General features: G+C 34.0%; 1 protein-coding gene across 1 annotated transcript; it reads right to left on the minus strand.

Moving 5' to 3' along the window:
- Positions 1-15723: 15723 nt before the first annotated feature.
- LOC131050337 (G-type lectin S-receptor-like serine/threonine-protein kinase LECRK3) lies at positions 15724-18153 on the minus strand. Its single transcript, XM_057984504.2, has one exon. The coding sequence runs from the start codon at positions 18151-18153 to the stop codon at positions 15724-15726; it is 2430 nt and encodes an 809-aa protein (XP_057840487.2).
- Positions 18154-20893: the final 2740 nt, after the last annotated feature.

Raw genomic sequence — 20893 nt, forward strand, 5'->3', positions numbered from 1 at the left:
GACAAGCTCCCTCTGAAGCTAAAGATGTCAACCTCCCTCTAACATTTCCTCCTTTTAGAAAAGGATGTCTTGATTTGACCTTTGCTCCTCCTGAGATGTCCATATGCCAACTTATGCAAAAGAAGCAAGAGGAGTAGACCTGAATTTGCAATCCCGAGCAAAATGACCATACTTGTCACGCTTAAAGCACTGGATGTGAGATAAGTCCTTCCTTTTTGATTTAGGGGAAGGATCTGAATCTCTGTCTCTATCCCACTTCCTTCCTTTGCCTTTAACCATATGCGAAGCAAGGACTTCATTTTCTACATCATAATGATCACGTTCAATTCCTCTTGCTATCAACCGTGACTCTTCTTGTATGCAATCTTCTCTCAAATGATCGAACATGGGAAGTTTTGATCTTGCACTAATTCCTTGAATGTAAGACTCCTAAGATGCCAAAAGACCATTGAGAGCAAGCATGGTCAAGTCAGTGTCATCAACAACCTTCCCAATGGATGAGAGCTAATCTCTCAAATCATAAATCCTCATGAAGTATGCTATGATGGATTCACCTTTCATCATCTTGATGTGGTGAAGTTGCTACTTTGAAGCTAGGGCACGACTGGTGTTGTTGATTTCGTACATCTCTTCCAATGTCTTGAACATTTCGCTGGCAGTCTTCAGCTTGGAGATGATAGGTACAATATGATCCTTCACAGAGTCAACCAACATTCTCTGAGCTTGAAAATATTTCTTCCTCCATGAAGTCTTTTCCTCTTCTGCCTCAGGTTCAATGGATGATCTCTCCACAAAGTCTGCAAGATCACTTCCATTCAATGCAAGCATGATTCAGAATCTCCATGACGTGAAGTTGGATGCACCATCCAATCTATCTTCAACCCTGAGAGAGTTCAAGATTTTGAATGAAGTGATAAGAGAAAATAGGAAGAGGAGGAACAACTACAATCAATCTAATTACCCCTAATTCGAACCAAGCTTTGATACCATGTTGATTTTTTGGTGATTAGATTAGAAGTATAGAATAGAAAATCAGAATGCAATGTAAACCAGACACATAACACACATGTACCCTGGGAAAACCTCCCTCTTGGAGGAAAAACCCAACAACCAAAGATCTTAGACCTGATTAGATTAGATATAGCAGCAGATTATAATTTAACCCTTCTAGGGTACATATCAACTATAGAGAAACTTACTTGAGTTTGGAAGATAGAGTGTATATGTAGGTCACTGTCAATATGAGACAAAATTCAACAGCCTTGACCTACTTCATAAGCCCTTGAACAAGTTCGACAGTCTAGGATGGTATTCACTCAACCTTGAGGATGATCGCCCAACTTGAGAACTCCAATTCTCTTCCTTAGATGGATTTTCTAGTGCGGATATAATTCGCTTGTATATGCAATAGTTCACCGACCTTGTTTGTACTTCGCTGATCACAGAAGTAGTTCGCTGATTGGATATATTTGTTGAGTGAGATGATGTGTTTGAATAATGAATGCTGACTTGTATATATAGGTGACTTAGCCTTTTGATTATCCAAGTCGGCTAGCATAAGGAGCATATTTAATTACAAACAAATGCATTAAGGTGGTGCCAAAACTAAAATTAGGTCCACACGTTACACAAGACCCCAATATGGGTTAGCATCAACACGTTACACTAAGATATTGATTATGGGACATGAATAAGGCCACGGGCCCATTAGTCATCCAAACGTGATAGGTGTGTTAGGTTGGCCCTAGAAGAGTTCCGACCTAGCTACATATATCAACATTACTTACTGCTATGTTTATACTTGAAAGTCAAACAATCATAAAATAGTAAATAGTGTAAACACAAATGCTAAAAGAAAACTCTATTTGGATAATTCATTGTTTGATAGAATGCCTCAAAGAAGTGTGTTCTCATGGAATGTCCGCATTGATTGTATAACTACTTGTGTCTCTATCTTACTAATTTTTACTTGCATTTGGATATGCAGTAGTTTGTTTATGGAATTTACATCATTTTAATGCAGATTCACACCTGGTTGATTGGTTATGATGTCCTCCAATTACCAAGCACCCAAATGATTTCCTGGCTAAAATCAGGAAATCAAGAGAACTACTCTGTCAAAATTAAAACTGAGGATAAAATTTGGAAAGATTGTATCTGTTTTCACCATCCAAAAAGAACCAACATACAAGATCAATGATATCACAATCAAAAGTATTTTCAGAAAATAACATCCTTACCTATCTAGATCCAATAATGATGTTGTTAATTGGAATAAAAATCAATTTCACAAAGATCCCAACAAAGCCCATCACAAAGAAGCTGATAGTTGTCTTGAATGCCACTTTACTGAACTTTGGAAAGTTAGCACATTCCAAGCCCAATAAGCCCAATAAATATTTATCCATTTTAAAAATATATATGTATACAGGTAGAAGTAAATTTTACAATAGGATCATGTCTTCTTACCTTTCCGATCTAGCTTGTGACATCTCTTAACGAGTCTGATGCTATCTTTAGGAAACTCCTCAAGGGTTGTACAACAGTGTCCACAGCCTCCATGATTCTGAATTTTTTACATTCAATTGTCTCAGAAAAATACAAAACTGAAACCCAGACCGTTGTTAAGATTTGGTCTTAACAATTACATAATATTCAATTACTGAAAACTCCTCGATAACCAAATTTGAGTTTAAAAGCCATCGAATCTTCTCTGAAAAACAGAACAGTGAAAGCCAAACCATTCCTAAATCTTGGACCTTACCATTAATTTATACCCGTATGCAGCACCAAACCCCAATTTCACGTCAGAATTTCTCAAAAAAAAAAGTGCACCGAATCAAAACAGAAGTGGTCAGATCTAGCGACAAAAAATCCTCTATTGTCCTTGAACTCACAATTTGAAATGGTACTATTGCAATCAGAAGAGATTGAGACAAAATCAGATGGAGAGCACCTTGCTTGAAGAAAATAAATCTAAATTTTAGGCCCGAACCCTAGGTTCACCTACAAAACTTTGGATCTCACACTATTTCCCCAAAAATCCTCTAGAAGGAGGAGAAATAAGAACATAGCCATGTACATAACAATTTTGACACCAATTGTAACAGATCTACTCGTATTTAACCTCGACTGCTACAAAAACCAATCACGATGAAAACGATAACCCTAAAAGAAGCAAAATTTTCAATCTACATATATCAAATTACACCAGAAAAGGCTTGCCAAAAAAAGAATTACTAGTGGAATATAGATCTAAGCTCAAGGAAAAATTAACTGTTTTTTTAAATAAATTTATCTTATTTTTCAGATCTTTCCGACAGAAGAAAGATTCCAAATGCCCATACTATCATTGAACATAATAATTTTTCAAACACTTATTAGGTAGCAGCGTAAACATCCTGTCAAGGTTAATGTGAACAAAGCAATACAGAAAATAAATGTCTAACTGAAAACAACACAACAAGCTAGGAAAATAAATTTATATACTTAGAATTGTATGTGATAGTCTAAAGGAATGAGAGTCAAGTGTAGGAAAATATATAAGTGTGGTGTTGTTAAATAGTAAAAACAAATGCCGAATTATGTAGGACAAACCTTGTCGCTAGGTAAACGTCTCAACCTACAGGCCCTTCTTTATTGTTTCTGATGTTGGGATAATTCCTTCCCAGTTATCTATAAACTTGCATCATGGGGGTTAATTTCCCTCTAGTAGTTTATGTTTATGTTATATCAAATAATTTCTCCAGACTTGATATACATAAATTATTGAGGCAAAGAAGGAGCAGTGCTTGCTTCACCTTAATTCAGCCATTCATATATATTCAGTATTGCCAACAAATTGGTACTATTACTAGGAGACAAGTACCACCATTTTTCTAAAAATAGTAAGACAGATTCTTGGAGATACCTTTACATATATACAAAATTAATAAATGTAAAATATATAGATTTAAATATTTTGTTTTATTAATATAAATGTTCTTTTTTAAATTTAAAAGTAAAAATATATATTATACGTATTAAATTTTTATTTAAATATTTTGAAAATAAGAAAAAGCTCTAAAATCTAAGTGTAATACAAACTCTAAATTAGTAAATAATACAACATTAAACCCTCAAAAAATTTGAATAAATGAAATATAAAATAAAGAAAATAAAATTATTAAACTATAATCAAAGTTAAATTTTTTAAATCAATAATAAATATAATATTTACCAACTATGAAATTTCATTTTTCAATGTTCACTTTCATGTTCACCACAAAATGAAAAAAAATTAAATGGAAGTCAACACAGAGAAAGAAAGGGAAAAAAATCATTCAACAGGAATATGCCTTGCATCACTTGTGAACTTCACACAAAGCAAACATTCCTTCACTGCTCCGCTCTATCACTTCAACATCTGCAGATTTGCAGTGTTCAAGTTTACAAGCTGAAGGAAGACTCCTGTGAAAAAAATAGCCACTATAAATGCATATTTAAAAATTTATAAGGTTTTTAAAGTATTTTAACATTTTTAAATTCACTTTTAGGTTTTTTATTAGCAGATGCACTGATAAACGAACATGACAACTTAGGTCATCAAGATATCTCCATACACATCTCTTGTACTGGGGACACAAACCAGAAATTGGAATATGTATCTCCCTTCAATATTGTTATTAGTATCATTCCATTTCAAATCCTAACAGGCATGATTGTACATCATAAAAACTCATTCAGATAATACAACCTATTTACTGCTAGCATTTAAGTTTATGGTCACTAGAAAAACAACCCAAAAGCTAAACACATATTTTGCTGGGTATGTTGTAATATAATTCATATATCAATTGCCTAGTATTCAATACGAAACAAAATTAATCACTCAGTGTCGAGGGAAAAATTTCTACTTTCCTCGTGCTTGAGATTCCTACTTCACAACACATAAAATTCGCGCAGAGCTTTAGCACCAACATGTCTAGACTCAAAGCCATTTAAATTGTATGCTTTGCTAAACATAGGCACTTCTTAATTGGGGTATTAATGACACAAAGAAAAAGACTTCAATATTTCATTTGTGGAACTTCTAGCACAGAATATGAAACCATTCCACAACAATCAAAGAACAAATAAAAAATTTGTCATAAAATACCACAGCTAATCTTCAAAAATTACACTAGATAACAAAACCCTATCTTAAGCAACTTGTTGGAGACCTCCACATGTGTGTGGCCATCACAAATTCATATACATAGATGTTATAATCTATTAACTAGGGCATCACCTTGGTACAAATTCATCCCCAAAAAATTAGAGGAAGCATAAAATGACCTCAGTAAGAAGACATAGATGATAAAGAAAAAGCCTTTTACCTGCGAGTCTATGGAGCATGATGAAGGGGAAGACAAATAATTCACCCTAAATATCACAAACACACTGTGAAATGAAAAAGTTACATAATTAACCCTAAAAATGCACAATAACAAACAAAGAGTGCGGAAACATGAGATTTACCTTCACCTATAGCTTTGTGGAGGATTGACAAATGACAAAATCCCAATCTTCTATTTTTTTTTCACTTTTGAAAGCAAACAGAAAACATAGACACAATGATGAGCAAGTGAGAAAATGGAGAAACAATGAAAAATAAGCGAACAGAGAAAACAAAAACCTAAAACTAATTACCTTGTCATACTCTCTGGACCATCTGGTATATTAAGTCTTATCAACTTGAGTGATAGATAACATGTGAATCCATCATAGTTGTACTTGCTATTATGAGGGTGCTCAAATACTATTTACCTCCTAACAAATTCACTAAAGTTTCTGGCAGCTCAAATTTCAAAACGTGACCGAAAATCCCTTTTCCGGGATGGCTGACAATTTTCTGGGCATAAATGCTTCCACTGAAATCCTATCGGCTTAATAAAACCATATGGAACATACATGTCTAAATAAAAGGTCCACAAAGGCATATACATGAATCCATGTACACGTAAATAAAAGGTTCAAGATAAGATACATGATTGGATCCACAATTAAGGTTTAATACAAAATAATTGAAAAAATAAAGTGTAATATAACATACTTGAAAATAAATGATTGAATCCACAATTAACGATTAATAAAATAAAGTTTAATAAAATCTAAAAAATATAAATAGTTTTGAAAAAACCTTATAATATTGTATATTTGAAAATAAAAATAATTTAAAATAACATACTTGAAAATAAATGATTGAATCCACAATTAACAATTAATAAAATAAAGTTTAATAAAATCTTAAAAAATATTTAATTTCAAAAAAACCATCTAATGTTGTATATTAAACATAATTGAGAAAAAAAACTTAAAATAACATACTTGGAAAAGGTAGAAGCCTTCAACAAAAAAGTTTGAAATCTTCGCCCCTTTATAAAATTAGAAATATTCGCCGCTTTATAATCTCGCCACTTTATATGCAAAATACCACTTTATTTGAGAAAAAAATATTTTATTAATTCACACTGAGTTGAAATTGATTTTTTTAAATGAAAAATTATGTTTTATTTATATCAAGTGACTCATCGTGCAAACGACTAGGCACATCAGCCTTTAGGGTTCTAACCGGAAAAGGTTCCCGTCAGAACGCTTCCGACCGAAGTCGTCTAAGTGGCGTCCTAAGTGGCAACCACATCACCAAATTTGGTCATTTTCTGAAACTTCTGACTTCTACAATAAAATTCAATAGGTAAATTCAATTTATTAAATAAACAAAAAATACCTTTTTGTAGAGATCGAAGCCAAGAAACTACTCATATAATTTTTATAATGTTTTGATTATATTTAATATATATAAAATAAAAAGTACTACAAGTAGGTATTCTAATGTTTAGTAAGAGGTTGGTTTGAAAACAAAAATATATATTGAATGACCTCAAAATTTTTGGAAAAAACTATGGTTCACTAGAAGAGAGAGTCTTCTCCAAAAGGGTTTTTTTTTTTTTTTTTTGATCATCATAAATTGAATAGACAAATTGTGGTGGGAGAAAAAAACTATCAAATTCTAGTATATTCGACTTCCAAATGCTATAACAAAGAAAATATAAATCAAAAATTAATTTTTTTTTGATACATTGTATATGTATGTCATCTATAAGGGATATTAAAATCAGAAAAAAAAAAAGTTGATTTACATTTTTTTGGTAGGAAATAAACCCCCTATTTTTCAGCGCTTTTCCGCAATAAAAAAATTGACTTTAAAGCTAAAAAAAACATATCAATAATTCATAATTTTTTTTCAAAAAATAGTAGACTTAAATTTCATCAAATTTTACACATTTCATTAGTTTTCATCATCTTCAAATTCAAAATAAAAATGCCACTTTTATGGCGACAAAATTGAACACTTATTGTTGTGTTAACCTTTTCCTTTGTAAAAGTGTGACATAGGTTTGTACTCTTACCCCCTCAAATCAAAGAATCATTCAAAACCAAACCTTAAGTTTGCATCCGAAACATCAAAATCTTAGTTCAAACAAGACTGATCCTAGCCCACATGCAATTTGGTTAGAGAAAATCATATACCACCAATCATAAGAGAATTAGACTTAGACCTAGAATCAAAATTAGAATTGGAATTTGAGTCATACCAACCTTCATATTCTTATGAGACTCAACCTTCAAAAGTAATCTATCCTTCCTACCAGTCCAACTTACACATGATCCAACAAATCCAACCAACACAACCAATGATGCAATTTCAACAATATGTCCAACCAAACACACAATGTCAACAATTGGTTCAACCAACTGTCAAGTATCAACATCCAACTTAGTCAACAAATCAATATCAATAATTACAACCAGAAATTCAAAAACAAAAGTTGCAACTCACACCAGGACAAATTTCAAACATGACGAAACAATTTGACCAAGTCACAAATCAAATCCAATTCAACCAAAACCAAATTTCAAATATGTCAAACCAACTTAACCAAGTCCAAAATTTAAACATCACACCAAATCGAAACCAAATCCCTTTCAAACAAATCCAAAATCAAAACCCAATAATGACAAAACCTCATAAGGATTCAAATGTGTCTCTAAAGAAAAATAGCTCTTTTATACAACTCTTAAAAAATCTCTTAAGCGATCCTTCTGAGAAAGATCAAAATCATGCACCTATGTATAGCAACAACTCATCCCTTCATAATAAAATTGAATCTCTAGTGACATCTATTCCTACACCTTCTGAAAATTTGCAAGAGCCTTCCATATCATCCTCATCAAATGATACACCCAAGGATGAAATCCCCCAAATGGTATCATATTTTATTTCCAAGCTAATCCAATTCATGATGCAAGTCCCTCCCATGTTTTAGAAATGCTAGACCCAATGCCACCATGTGCCTCATTATCACAACCCATTGTAGAAGATCCCATTCAATGTCCATCTCCCTCACATCAAAGAATTGTTTCCTTGCCAAAATCCCCCATGCATATTCAAAGTCCAACACCATGTTAAGAGGATAATTTAGAGAACAAAGAAATGAGTCCTAAAATAGAGCAAGATCAAGATATCCAAATCCATCCTATCCCAAATGATCCTCTTCCATTGCATGACCAAAATGTCCTTTTAAGTCCCATTGACAATCCACTCCCTGAGCAAGGTCAAGATATCCTTTCTATTATTCCTAATGATCCTATTGAAAGCCAAGAGAAAAACACTTTTAAAGACGAATTCAACGATCTTCCTCCTTGTCAAGATAAAAGTATCCTTTCAGCTTCATGTCCACCACAAGACCCCATCATCCCTTTAGATCCTCTACAAGATTCCTTTGTTCGTCCATCATCATGTCCTAATCCTCCATATACACTACAAGATTCCATCTCCCCAGATGATCCCTTTATTCCTCCCATTCCACTACATGAAGAGCTTATCATTGATCCTAATCCCCTTCATGATCCTGATCCCCCTCAAGATTCTAACATATTTGTGCGAGATGTTCATGAACCCCCTGCATGCATAATGGGTTCCTCCACTTTGGTCCTCCCCGATCCACTTCATGATTTCATAATCCCTTCCATATCGCATCCACTTCATAATAGACTCGTGTCTTCTTCCCAGAGAAAATAGTATCATACTGATCATAAAGGCAAAGGGGTAGACCTTTACGAGAAAGAAACACTCCATCTCAAAGAAAATATAAATGTTCATAGCTACACAACTCACTCTTAAGGCATTGGTATCCCTCCATCAAAATCCAAACATATGCCTTCCCCTTCATCCCTTCCATCCATCTTAGGTCCTTATATCCCTTCATCTTCTATGCAAGGTCAACAAAGGCACACATCTTCAAGCACCTCCCATCCATCCAAAAGAGCTCCATTTCATTCTTATTCATCCATACATTCCTTTCCCTCTCCAAGAAATTTGGATGCCAAGCATAAAGGTCATAAGTCAAATAATCCACATGCAGTCAAGGATCAACATGTCCCATCTAATCGACATGTCCAAAAAAAGCAAAATATGATCCAAAAATAAAAAAGCAATATCCAAAAGGCCACAAAAATCCATTGAGAAAAATAAAAAGTCAAAATCTATATGGGTTCCTAAATCCCTTGTGCAAGCAATGCATTCTAAGGAACTACAAAAGCATGAGAAATAAAAAACCATGTGGATTTCTAAGTGGCTCCTTGAAGCACAATAGCCTAAAGAAACATCCAAATTGGCATCCAAAATTGCTATTTATCCATCCAAACCTTTCAAATATATCAATCCATCATCTCCTTCATCTATTTTGGGTCCTTATGTCCCAAAGTCCCTAGCCTTTCCTCCATCCAAATCTCAATATCCAAAATCCATTTTTCCTCCATCAATCCACCACCCCTCAAGGTGTATGCCAATGTTGATCTTCCCAACACTTACATCCACCCAAGACCAATTATTCAAATATCCTATCCATTATCCAATGCATAATTTCCATTCTTCCATCCCTCTTATCCAAACCTTTGCATAAAGCCTTAGCCTTAGTTTCATCTCCTTTCCATATCATTATCCTACCAATGTCATTTAGCATACTTTTAATGGTCATGGTTCACTTTTTTCAAAGTTACCATCCAAACAATGAGATGCTTGAGTCCATCTTCCATCTTCTATCATGTGTCCATTTTATTTTAAAAGGTCAAAAGGTCAAGTAAATTTAAAAGGAAAATAGCAAAAAAGTTGAAAAAAATATTTTAAAAAAAAAAAAAAGTAAAGAAAAATAATTCATCCTCTGGTGAAAACCTAACAAACAGGCGCCTTGGGCAAGTATCATGATGAAAACCTAGCAAACAGGTGCCATGTGCAAGATATGAAATTCTTGCATAGCATACTTGGGGGCAGGTTTCACTCTTCACTATCTTATCATCCTCCATTATCCTATCATATCCTATTGTACCCTTGTCATACCTTTTGTTATCCTATTGTTGCTCATGTCCATACTTGCTTTCCACCTTTGATCTTCACAAGGTTGATGATCTTCATGAGAATCATACTTCCTATTTGTAGCTTTCAATCAATCATAACTTTTAGTCTATATTCATTTTCTTATTACAACCTTTCGTCCATATTCCTTGGCTTATTGCAACCTTTTGTCACTATCCTTTGCCCTATCACAAACTTTAGTCCATTTTGGTAATCCATTCTTGATCTTGCTTGTTCTCTCAATATCCTATCACCATGCATACACTCTTTCTTTTCCCTTGATCTTTATCTAACATAAGGATGCAAAATGCAAAACATGATTTCAAAAACCTCTTGACATGTCCCTCAGGCCAACCCATTGCTTTACATTGTCATATCCAGTCCTTTATCCCATCGCATGATAGCTCTTGGGAATTGAATCTATTTTATCCCCATCAAAAATTGCCTTTGTCTTCCTTCTATCCATCTGACATTTCAACAAGCTTATTCATCCATTCGTCATATTCCTTGCCTTTCTAGACACTGGGGCAAAATTCTGACAAAATCACTAAAAATCAAATAATGTCCTTAAAAAAATATCAAATAATATCTAGAAAAATAAAAATAAAAATAAAACAAATTCAAAATGTCCTAAAAAAATTCAAAAAAAATCATATAAAGTCTTGAAATAATCACTAAAAATTTGAAAAATGTCCTAAAATAAGTCCAAAAACATCATAAAGTGTCCTGAAAAAAAAAACCAAAAACTTTAAAACTTCAAAAAACCCTAAAAATTGGAAACCATTAAAAAATCCAAAAAACAATGATTTTCATTTCATCAATAAGAAGTCCTTGTTGCACATAGACAAACATTTGAGCAGACATCAAACAGAAACACATTAACCACTGTGCTTAAACAAATCATGCTTTAATCGACAAACTATTCAATCGAGCAAGCATTCAAACTAACTCAATTGTCTTATCAATTGAAAATGACATCAACATTATCAGTCCTTTGTCAACCATTATCATGGGTCTTATATAGGGTGTGGTATACTCGAAACTAGATCGTTTTTTGTCTTAGATAGGGTACTGCATTCCCTGAAACCAGATAGCATGATCATCTTTCTATCCAAAACACTATCACTTTGGCAATCAACATTAGAATGTTTGTTTGACTTGTTTGAATTTGCAAGTCTCATCTTTCATTGATTTATCTTTGATCATGTTTCTATGTTTCTCGATGATGTCACCAAGTGATTTAGAATGGTCGGGATGGCTCATGGTCCTTTTTTGTTTTTGTTTTCTATTTGCAGAGTGTTTCATAAAATTCTGGGGCAAGTATGTCTTGGGTATCTATGATAAGTATGTTCACTTTGTGAATGCCGCACATACCTTGACCCTTGACACACATAATGTCTCAGACAATTTTTGACTCATTTCTTATCTACAATGTGTCTATTTTATGCAAAGGGATTGCATTATCACCCTGACCTTCATTTCCATGGTGTGCTACATCCATTTTGACATATTAAATAACTTAGGCTCTCAACTACTTTTTGTGCATTTGTGAAAGGAAGTTTTTCTTCATCAGTAATTCTTCTTTGTCTAATTTCCTCTTACTATTATTTCTTCCACCAGTCCTTGAAGTGATCCTGGTCTAGTCCTGGCATTATTTTCGACAAATTGGCGTCTTTTCTAAATTTTTCACCCAATTTTTTGAGGGGCAGCCTTGTAGCTCATCGTTGTTGGGGCAATATTTTATGAGATTTTTCTTTACTATTCTTTGAAACAATGCTCAAAATTGCATTGTCTCAAAGAGGAGAAAAATGTAGACATCTAAAAATGGTCAACACATATAGTGTCATACTTTATCATGTGTGTGTTACCTTCTTTTAGTTTTTCACATTTTACTACCACTTCCTCTATGTTGCAGATTTGATCTTTATCATCTGTTAACTGTGTCATTCTTCGGCATTCTTTTTTATTCAAACCCATTTTCTCGAATTTGAATTAGGTCTTATCGATGTCATTCTCAATTGTCATTTCATGATCATGATCAACCTTTAATGTTAATTAGACATCATTTATCATTTTTAATCATTATCAATTTCTATCAGTCTTGATCATTTCATCATCTATCCCTATCAATTATCAATCACCATTTATGATTATTAATATTTGTCAATTTCCATCAATTCTTGTCAATGTTGATTGATTTGTCATCGATCCCTATCATTATCAATTTGGTTAATTTTTTATCCTTATCAATCATTTTGTTGATCATGTTTATTATCATTGTTATTAACCATGCCAATCCTCTCATGGCCTAGTTTGACCTAATTCATTCTTCATTTTACTTTGGGTTTAATAATTCTTTAATTATTTCTACCTTTTATCCCTTTTCTTATCTAGGGTTTAATAATTCTTTAATTATTTACCCCTTTATCCTAACTATTCCTCTTTGATTAAATAATTCACTCAATTATTTAATCCCTTTGTTCTAAGCTAGTTGTTCTTCCATGATTAAATAATTATTTTAATTATTTAATCACTCTCTCCAATTATTCTAATTAAATAAATTTCTAATTTATTTAATTATCATGTGTAGGTGAAATAAATGAATTTCATTTATAAATTTATGACCCCACATAACTCTACCACTTAGTAATTTCTCTCTCCCTTTAGCTTTCCATTCAACTTATTCATCAATACTCCTTTCCTCCACTCTCAAATCACATATTTTGTTGAAAATGAATATTTCCAATAATCATTTTCACTCATCTCTATTTCATTTTGGCATATTTTGTTGAAAATAAATGTTCGCAATATTTATTTTCATTTCTCTTTTTCATTGGAAATGCAATTTCCTTTTTTTATCATCACTTAACATGTCCTCTCATTTAATCTCATCCATTGATTACTTTCAATCTCAAATCAATCGTAACCATCCAATCAATCTCAATTTTTCTATAAATTGAGCTCTTTTCTTATTGATTAAATACCACAATTTGAGTACCCTCACGTTGTTGCTTTCAAATCTGCCATTTGCAATCATCTTGCTTTCTCATCTTTTGCATTTGTAGGTGGCATCCACATAAATTGGAGGTGAAATAATAACAATGGAGTTCAAAGAAGGAGATTTCTGCATATGGTTTGCATTTTGGTTTTGAAATCTTGTCTTTCTTCCTCTATTGAATGTTCTGGGATTGGATTTCATTAGCAATTAGGTTCGTGGTTACCTAATACTTATGCTTTTGATGCTTTTCCCTATTTTTCTACGTACAATAAGAAATGTGTGTCACTCCATTATGCCTCTCCTACCGAAGAGCTAGCTTTGGGATATATGAAACTATTGATAATGTGTGTTTCTTTTCAAAGACTCAAATGTAGACTTATCTACCTAAGGTTGTTACTTCTTGACCTACATCAATGAATTTCAAATAACTAGATGCCCTTTCTGGAGGGTAAGTGGGAGATCTACCCTAGTACTAGAGGGTTCTTTATTGTTTGTTTTGATTCATTTAATGATTGTGAGGCTATTTTTGCTCTTTCATATTGGGTTGAGATTCACATTCTGTTTTGATTCTTCCTTGGACCTCCTATTTCAACTCTCTAAAGGAGACTGCTAATGTTTCTCCTAGATTTTGGTGAGATTTTCTTATCCCCCCTTACAATTTTGGTGCAAATCTTCCTATGTGGTAATAGGCAATGTTATAGGCCATTTCCTAAAGGTGGACTTGGCAACTTCTAATATATTTTATATTTCCTAAACTCAAATTTTAGTGGATATTGATCTCTCTAAATCTTTACTTGGTGAGATTTTTTTAAAGGTAAATGTTTTTCCTTGGATGAAATTGATTGACTATAAGGGAATCCCTTTTCATTGTATGAGTTTTATTTTTCTACTAGATAATTGGTTTTAGATTATCCTCATGGCTCTCATAAACCATCTTTCTCAACCTAGTGGATGAATGCTCTTTAAGATCATTCACTATTTATCCTGCTAATTTAAATGATGATTCTAGTGTTTCAAAGACTTCTCCATTTCCTTCAACTCTTATAGGTTGAAACTCCTTTTCCTTTATTGATCCCAAGTGTTTGGAAGTTGATTTTGTTGTCCTTAAAAATCCTCCCCAAAGCTTAGATGGTTGTTCCTAATACTTGTTTGACAGCGTCCCAAATTACTCTTGTTACCACGAGTCTAGCTATGACAACCCCTCCTTGACCTTTAACTCATGGTGATCATTGTCATTCTGAAACATCTTCCTCCCCCCATGTTAAAAGGTTTCCAATTTTGATGATGACACTTCTTGGAAATTTGTACAACATAGGAATAAGAGTCTTACAAAGAATATTTGTTAGATAAATAGCTCCAAAAATTAGGTTTTGAGTTGGACATTTTCTAATATGTTCCAACTCTACTATTCTTTTTGTTGGCTGCCCTATTGTGTTGTTTCAAAATTGGTTTTGATTTGGTTGTTTTGTGTGTTGTAAAAGGTTGCGAGTCCTTTCAAAACTTTTCTTAATCAAAAACATATTTTCTCTTTTAGCAACTATATTCCTTTCTTAAATTTGAATCTATTTATGTAGTTCTTTTCATCACAATGTACTTGAAAATTTTATTATAACATTTGTTTAATAGATAGATAACAACTATTTTTAAGTGTTGAAACTAATAGTATCTTATTGATCTACTATAGCTTACCCTATTTAGTTGAGAATACAAGACCACTCTTGCCTTTGATTTTAAGAGACCAATGATTATCCGAAACCATTAAGTTTATATACTTCTCTTTTAACTTAAAAGTATTTTCTCACTAAAAATTATATGATTAAATTATCTAAAAATTATATGATTAAATTACCTAAAATCAATGTACCATATATTATTCTCCTGTGCAAATTATTGTTTTACTAAATTTAACAAAATAATAATGTGCACAATCAATCAACTAGATTCTTTCATATCTCTAATCAATAATCAATGTTTTAAAGTTGAAATCATTTTGGATGGAAACAAGTCTGATTATAGTAAGGATACCTTTAAATCAAAAGTTGTCTTCACTAAACAAATTTGACATATTACAACAATTTGAGTAAACATAAAATTGCCTTCACTAAGCAAGTCCAACATACAACAACAATTTGAATAAACATACACTTGAAATTGTCTTCACTAAACACCCACATTAAGAAAAATCTAATATTTCACTGACCTAAATGCAACTCTGAAAGGTTGGATTTTGATGAATTGCTTCTATATCATATTGACAGCATAATTTTAAATTGGATTGGCTTCATAAAAGCTATCTGATAAAAGAAATATGGTCGGTTGAATTAGAGGCGTGACTTGCAGCAGTTGAAGGAGAAGATGGCGGAGTAGGGAGCGGCGGCACACAAATCTCAATTGTGCCTTCCAACATCTGAACAACTGCTTTGGTCGATGGTCGAAAACAGGGATCCTGTTGAATACACCATAGTCCCACCAACACCATCCTTTCCAACTCACTCAACTCCTCTCTGGACAGCTGCTCCTGGACCAACTCTATCAGCCCTCCTCGTTTCAAACAGTCATAAGCCCAATCAGACAAAACCATTTCATTCTCCAGGACATCCAGATCCACCATTTTCCTCCTACAAATAATTTCTAGCAGCATCACTCCAAAGCTATAAATGTCAACTTTCACAGTGATTGCCATATTCTTGTACCATTCAGGAGCTATGTAAGCAAAGGTCCCCCGCGCTTGAGTAAATGTGCGGGTCTGTTCTGTCCTGATCAATTTAGCCATGCCAAAGTCGGATATTTTTGCATTGAGATTTTCATCCAGAAGTATGTTCTGAGGCTTGATGTCACAGTGGAGTATACGATTCATACACTCTTCGTGCAAATAGAGGAGTCCCCTTGCAATTCCAAGAGCGATTTGAACACGCAACTTCCAGTCAAGATAGATGCCACTTTTGAAAAGAACCTGGTCTAGAGACCCATTGCTCATGTATTGGTACACCAAAAGCCTGTGGTAACCCTCCTCACAAAAACCATACAGCTGAACGAGATTTTTATGATGGGTTGCTCCAATGCTATTCATCTCTGCTCTAAACTCCTTTTCATCTGCTCCTCCATCAACGCGGCTGTCTCGCTTCACGGGCTTCTCAAGCTTCTTCACAGCAATCATTCTTCCGTCCAACAGTTCCCCTTTATACACCTTTCCGAAGGCACCTCTTCCCAGCTCTTCTTTAAATCCTTTTGTTGCCAAGTATAGTTCTTGATATGTAAATGATTTTAGTCCCCCATCGAATGAACCCTTTTCTTGTACAGTTCTCAGCTTGGGAAGACAGACAAATAACCATATTATCAACATGACTACTATAAGAGCCGAAAGACAACCCACCAGGCTAAATGCAATGGAACTAATTAGCTTCTCACTGGACTCCTTCCTCTGATCTCCATACTCTGACGGAGCAGTTGATGGAGGGAGGACTTTGGATAATACCTTGACAAAAGCTTTGCTGGCAGATGTTATGCGGCCATCCCTTAGTGGGCTCGCTTTCTTCCGGCAAATTCCAATTTCATAGATGACCACTATGCACATACAATCATCCAGGCACGCCTGCTTGCACTCACTTTCATTAAAAGACAAAATTGTTGCATAGTCATTCCCTGGCCAATCCACGCTTTCAAGCTCCATCATCACAGCACTGCTTGCATTGGCACTGCAGATCTGATCGTAAGAATTTTGAAGGCATCCCTTCAATGGGTCTTTTTTATCAACCAGAGAGAATCCTGGAGGGCATGTACAGGACGGTAACTTATCCTGGGTCACATTACAGATGCTGTTGAATCCACACTGACCACTCACTTGGCAAGGATCATCCAAGGCTTGCCATGCAGGTACCCAGGAAGGAGTAGGATTATTACCTTCATCGCCATCATCATCTGGCTTACTCCACAAATACCCTCTCAAAATTCCATCGGCATCTAAGCTCACTTTACGAACAGCCTGTTTCTGCGCCTCTCTAGAGCTAACATTACATGGAGTAATACTAGCATTTGAAGAATTGTCTACAAAACATAAGTATCCATTCGTAGAAATGTTCAAGGCAGTAGAATTATTACCAATCGCTAACTTCCAGTAATCGCTCGAATTGTCACCCAAACGCTCAGCCAGTGAAAGGATCAAATCCCCATTATTCTGATACGCCAACACGAATCTCCCCGTTGAATAGGTTGCAGTGGTAGCGCTGGAATAGATTTTAGATCCACGCTTCAGTGTTTGGCCGGGCAAGAGAGTATCTGTAGGATGGTCGAAGCTCTGCCAGATGGTGTTGTTAGATTTGTCTAGCACCACAAAGTTACCATTTTTTCTCACTTCAGCAGCATCTACTCCTGTGAGGGAAGGAAATATGGTCTGTAACCTCCCTTGGGAATCAAAGACGTGGAGGCCGGTCACATTGAGCTGCAGAGTAGAACCCTCTTCCAGCGGTTTGTCTCTGTTGGCTGTCCAAACCAGACTTTTTGGAAAATTTATGTCGTCAAACCACACACCAATCAAATATTGCGTGGGAGTTGTAATATCAAACCCAAATGCAAATTCCCCATTTGGTGAAACCCATTTTGAGTGTGTGGAAGTATTGAGAGTTGAGGCAATGTTGATCTGTTGCTGCTGGCCAAACACATTGATTGGCCAGAGCAGACAGACAATGAAGGCCAAAGGAAGGAGCACATGACAGGCTGCCATTGATGAATCTCTTTGTGTAACACTGGAAGATAGAGCCAGCAATTTATTCTTATTTCTGTATATTGGACCTTATGTTTAACTTTGTCAGGAGTTTTGAACTAAGGGTTCCAGAACAGTTTCCCACGTTTTGGGACCTCACCTAACATCATCCTAATCTGACCACTATTTTGTTTTATTTAAGTGACAAACCAATATGCCTAAATACTAATTAGGCATTCAGTTATTCATGTGTGGACTGGGCATTGCCATCTGGAGATATGAAGCAGATATGATTTTAATGTTTAGTTTTGAAGACATTTTCAATTACTCACATCTTGGAAAGAACAATCTACGAGTCAAAATAGAAATTATAAATATTAAAATAACAATTCCATCAACTAATTTTATAGTTTATTGATGTAAAAGATAATTATTTTTTTTTAAAAATGATTCAATACTACTCATAAATATGTATGTAAAATTATTAAAAAACTATACTATTTGCTAATTGATATTTGAGCTTGGATTTCCTCAAGATTAAAATATTTGATATTTAAAAGTATCGTTAAACTGTCTAACAAAAATTTAATCTTCTAGTTGACTGAATCAATCAACCATTGAGGCCCTTCTCAATGCTCAGTCGGCTGGTCTGCAACTACGGATAAAACATTATCTAACGGTCAATGTACATTATCTAACGGATAATGCTCAGACGGCTGGCCTGCAACTACGGAGAAAACATTATCTAACAGTAAGTGTACATCAGGCCAATGTTACATTAATTCTCTTTATGTAACGGTCAATGTGTTCGTGTAAACGTTATTAATAAATTGTTATAGCTTTCGATCTGAAATATTTTGTATTTTTATTTTATCGTATTGATTTTTGTAATATCCTTTCCTATTATTTAGGACGTCCTTACAATAAAAACTCTTTTGTCTAGTGCAGTTGGAAATTGCAGATTCCAAACGAACGCCTGTTTCTAATGCCCAGCTGATAGCAAACTAATAATGATAAAGAATAATGCAATAACAGCAATAACATAAAGTGATCAAATATGAAGTTACAGAATTTACCAGTCATACTCAGAATTTAGGAAAAAACAGAGATGCCCTATTTTTTATTACAGCGTACATAGAATACAATCAGCCTCTCATTTATAAAGTTCACGTGCTTAGAGAAGGCCTCTAAAAATAGAGTTCATTTTAATCGCTTAAAACAGAGCATTCACCGTAAAAAATAAGGCATGCATTCTTTGCTTGAAATGCCAGAATATCTTAACTAAAAAAGAACAAACAACAACATGCTAACAGTTCAATAACATGGACAAAAAACTTATACCGGTTTACATGCTTTATTGGGAAGAAACAAGGTCTAGTTAACTAAAAAAAGACTAGACTAAAAAACTACTATTCCTAAGAAAACTATGAATGCAATGAGAGGAGATGCATGATAGTGGACAACAGTTTTAAGCTGAAGCTGAACTACATGATTTACGGAATTATCAAACTGTATGGGGTAAATGCACAAAGTTGGGTCTCAATCTTACGGAAGTCCGCGGGTTGGGAAAAGAGCCCGTTAGAAACACAAATCAGGCACCCGCTTATCGTCCGAGCCATTAAAAAACGGGTGCATGTTTTTCAGAAACGTGCGCCAGTTTTTTGAATGTATTTATTTATTTAATTGAAACCGTTTTCCATCATTTTCACTATTTCAAAAATGGGTCTTGAATGTATTTATTTATTTAATTTAAACCGTTTTCCATCATTTTCACTATTTCAAAAATGGGTAAACGTTTCAGAGGAGCACGGGTACCCATTTTTTCCATCCAAGGTGACCCCAGACCATTTTTTACCTCCTTCTAGGTACGTAGTTTTGTTTTTTATATTCTTTTTTATTTATTTTTATTATTTTTCATAAAAAAAAGTTAATTTATTGTAATTATTTTTCATAAAAAATGTTAATTTATTGTTATTTTTTAATTTTAGTGTTTTAAAAATTTGAAAAACATTTTTTATTTTATTTAATTTCATGTTTAAAATAGTTTTTAGTTTTTAAATATTGCAAAAAACATGAAAATGTAAACGAATAATAAACTTAAAAAATAGTAAAAACTTAAAACCGTAGGAAAAAAACAAAAAACAAAAACGTAAACGAACAATAAACATTAGACACAAAAAACAGACAATAAACTTGGACAAAAAAATGAACAATAAACCCTAGATAGAAAAAAACGAACAATAAACCATAGAAAATAAACGAACATCAAACCCTAAAAAATTAACAAACAATAAATCCTAGATGAAAATCAATAATAAACTCCCCTTCTCTCTCTCACACACACATACAAGTTACCCTCTCCATCATTACATACACACTCTCTCTCTCTCTCTCTCTCTCTCTCTCTCTCTCTCTCTCACACACACACACACACACACACACACATGTACACGTTACCCTCTCTATCATTACTCTCTCTCTCTCTCTCTCTCACACACACACACACACACACACACACATTACCCCCCCCCTCTCTCTCTCTCACACATGCACATTACCCCTCCTCTCTCTCTATCATGTTACACTATTTCTCTTTCATTACCCTCTCTCTATCATTAACTACTCTCTATCTCTCATTATCTATTATCTCTCTAACTCGTTGTATCTCAAATTACTTACTCCCCCCCCCTCTCTCTCTATTTTAATCATGCGTTAAAGTTTGAATGTTTAAATTTATATTTCTAAATGTTGTATTTAATTA

Source organism: Cryptomeria japonica, chromosome 3 (genome assembly GCF_030272615.1).
Source record: "Cryptomeria japonica chromosome 3, Sugi_1.0, whole genome shotgun sequence".
NCBI lineage: Eukaryota > Viridiplantae > Streptophyta > Pinopsida > Cupressales > Cupressaceae > Cryptomeria > Cryptomeria japonica.

Excerpts from the sequence above, each read along its gene's own strand:
- LOC131050337 (XM_057984504.2), bottom strand. The coding sequence starts at position 18,153 with ATGGCAGCCTGTCATGTGCTCCTTCCTTTGGCCTTCATTGTCTGTCTG.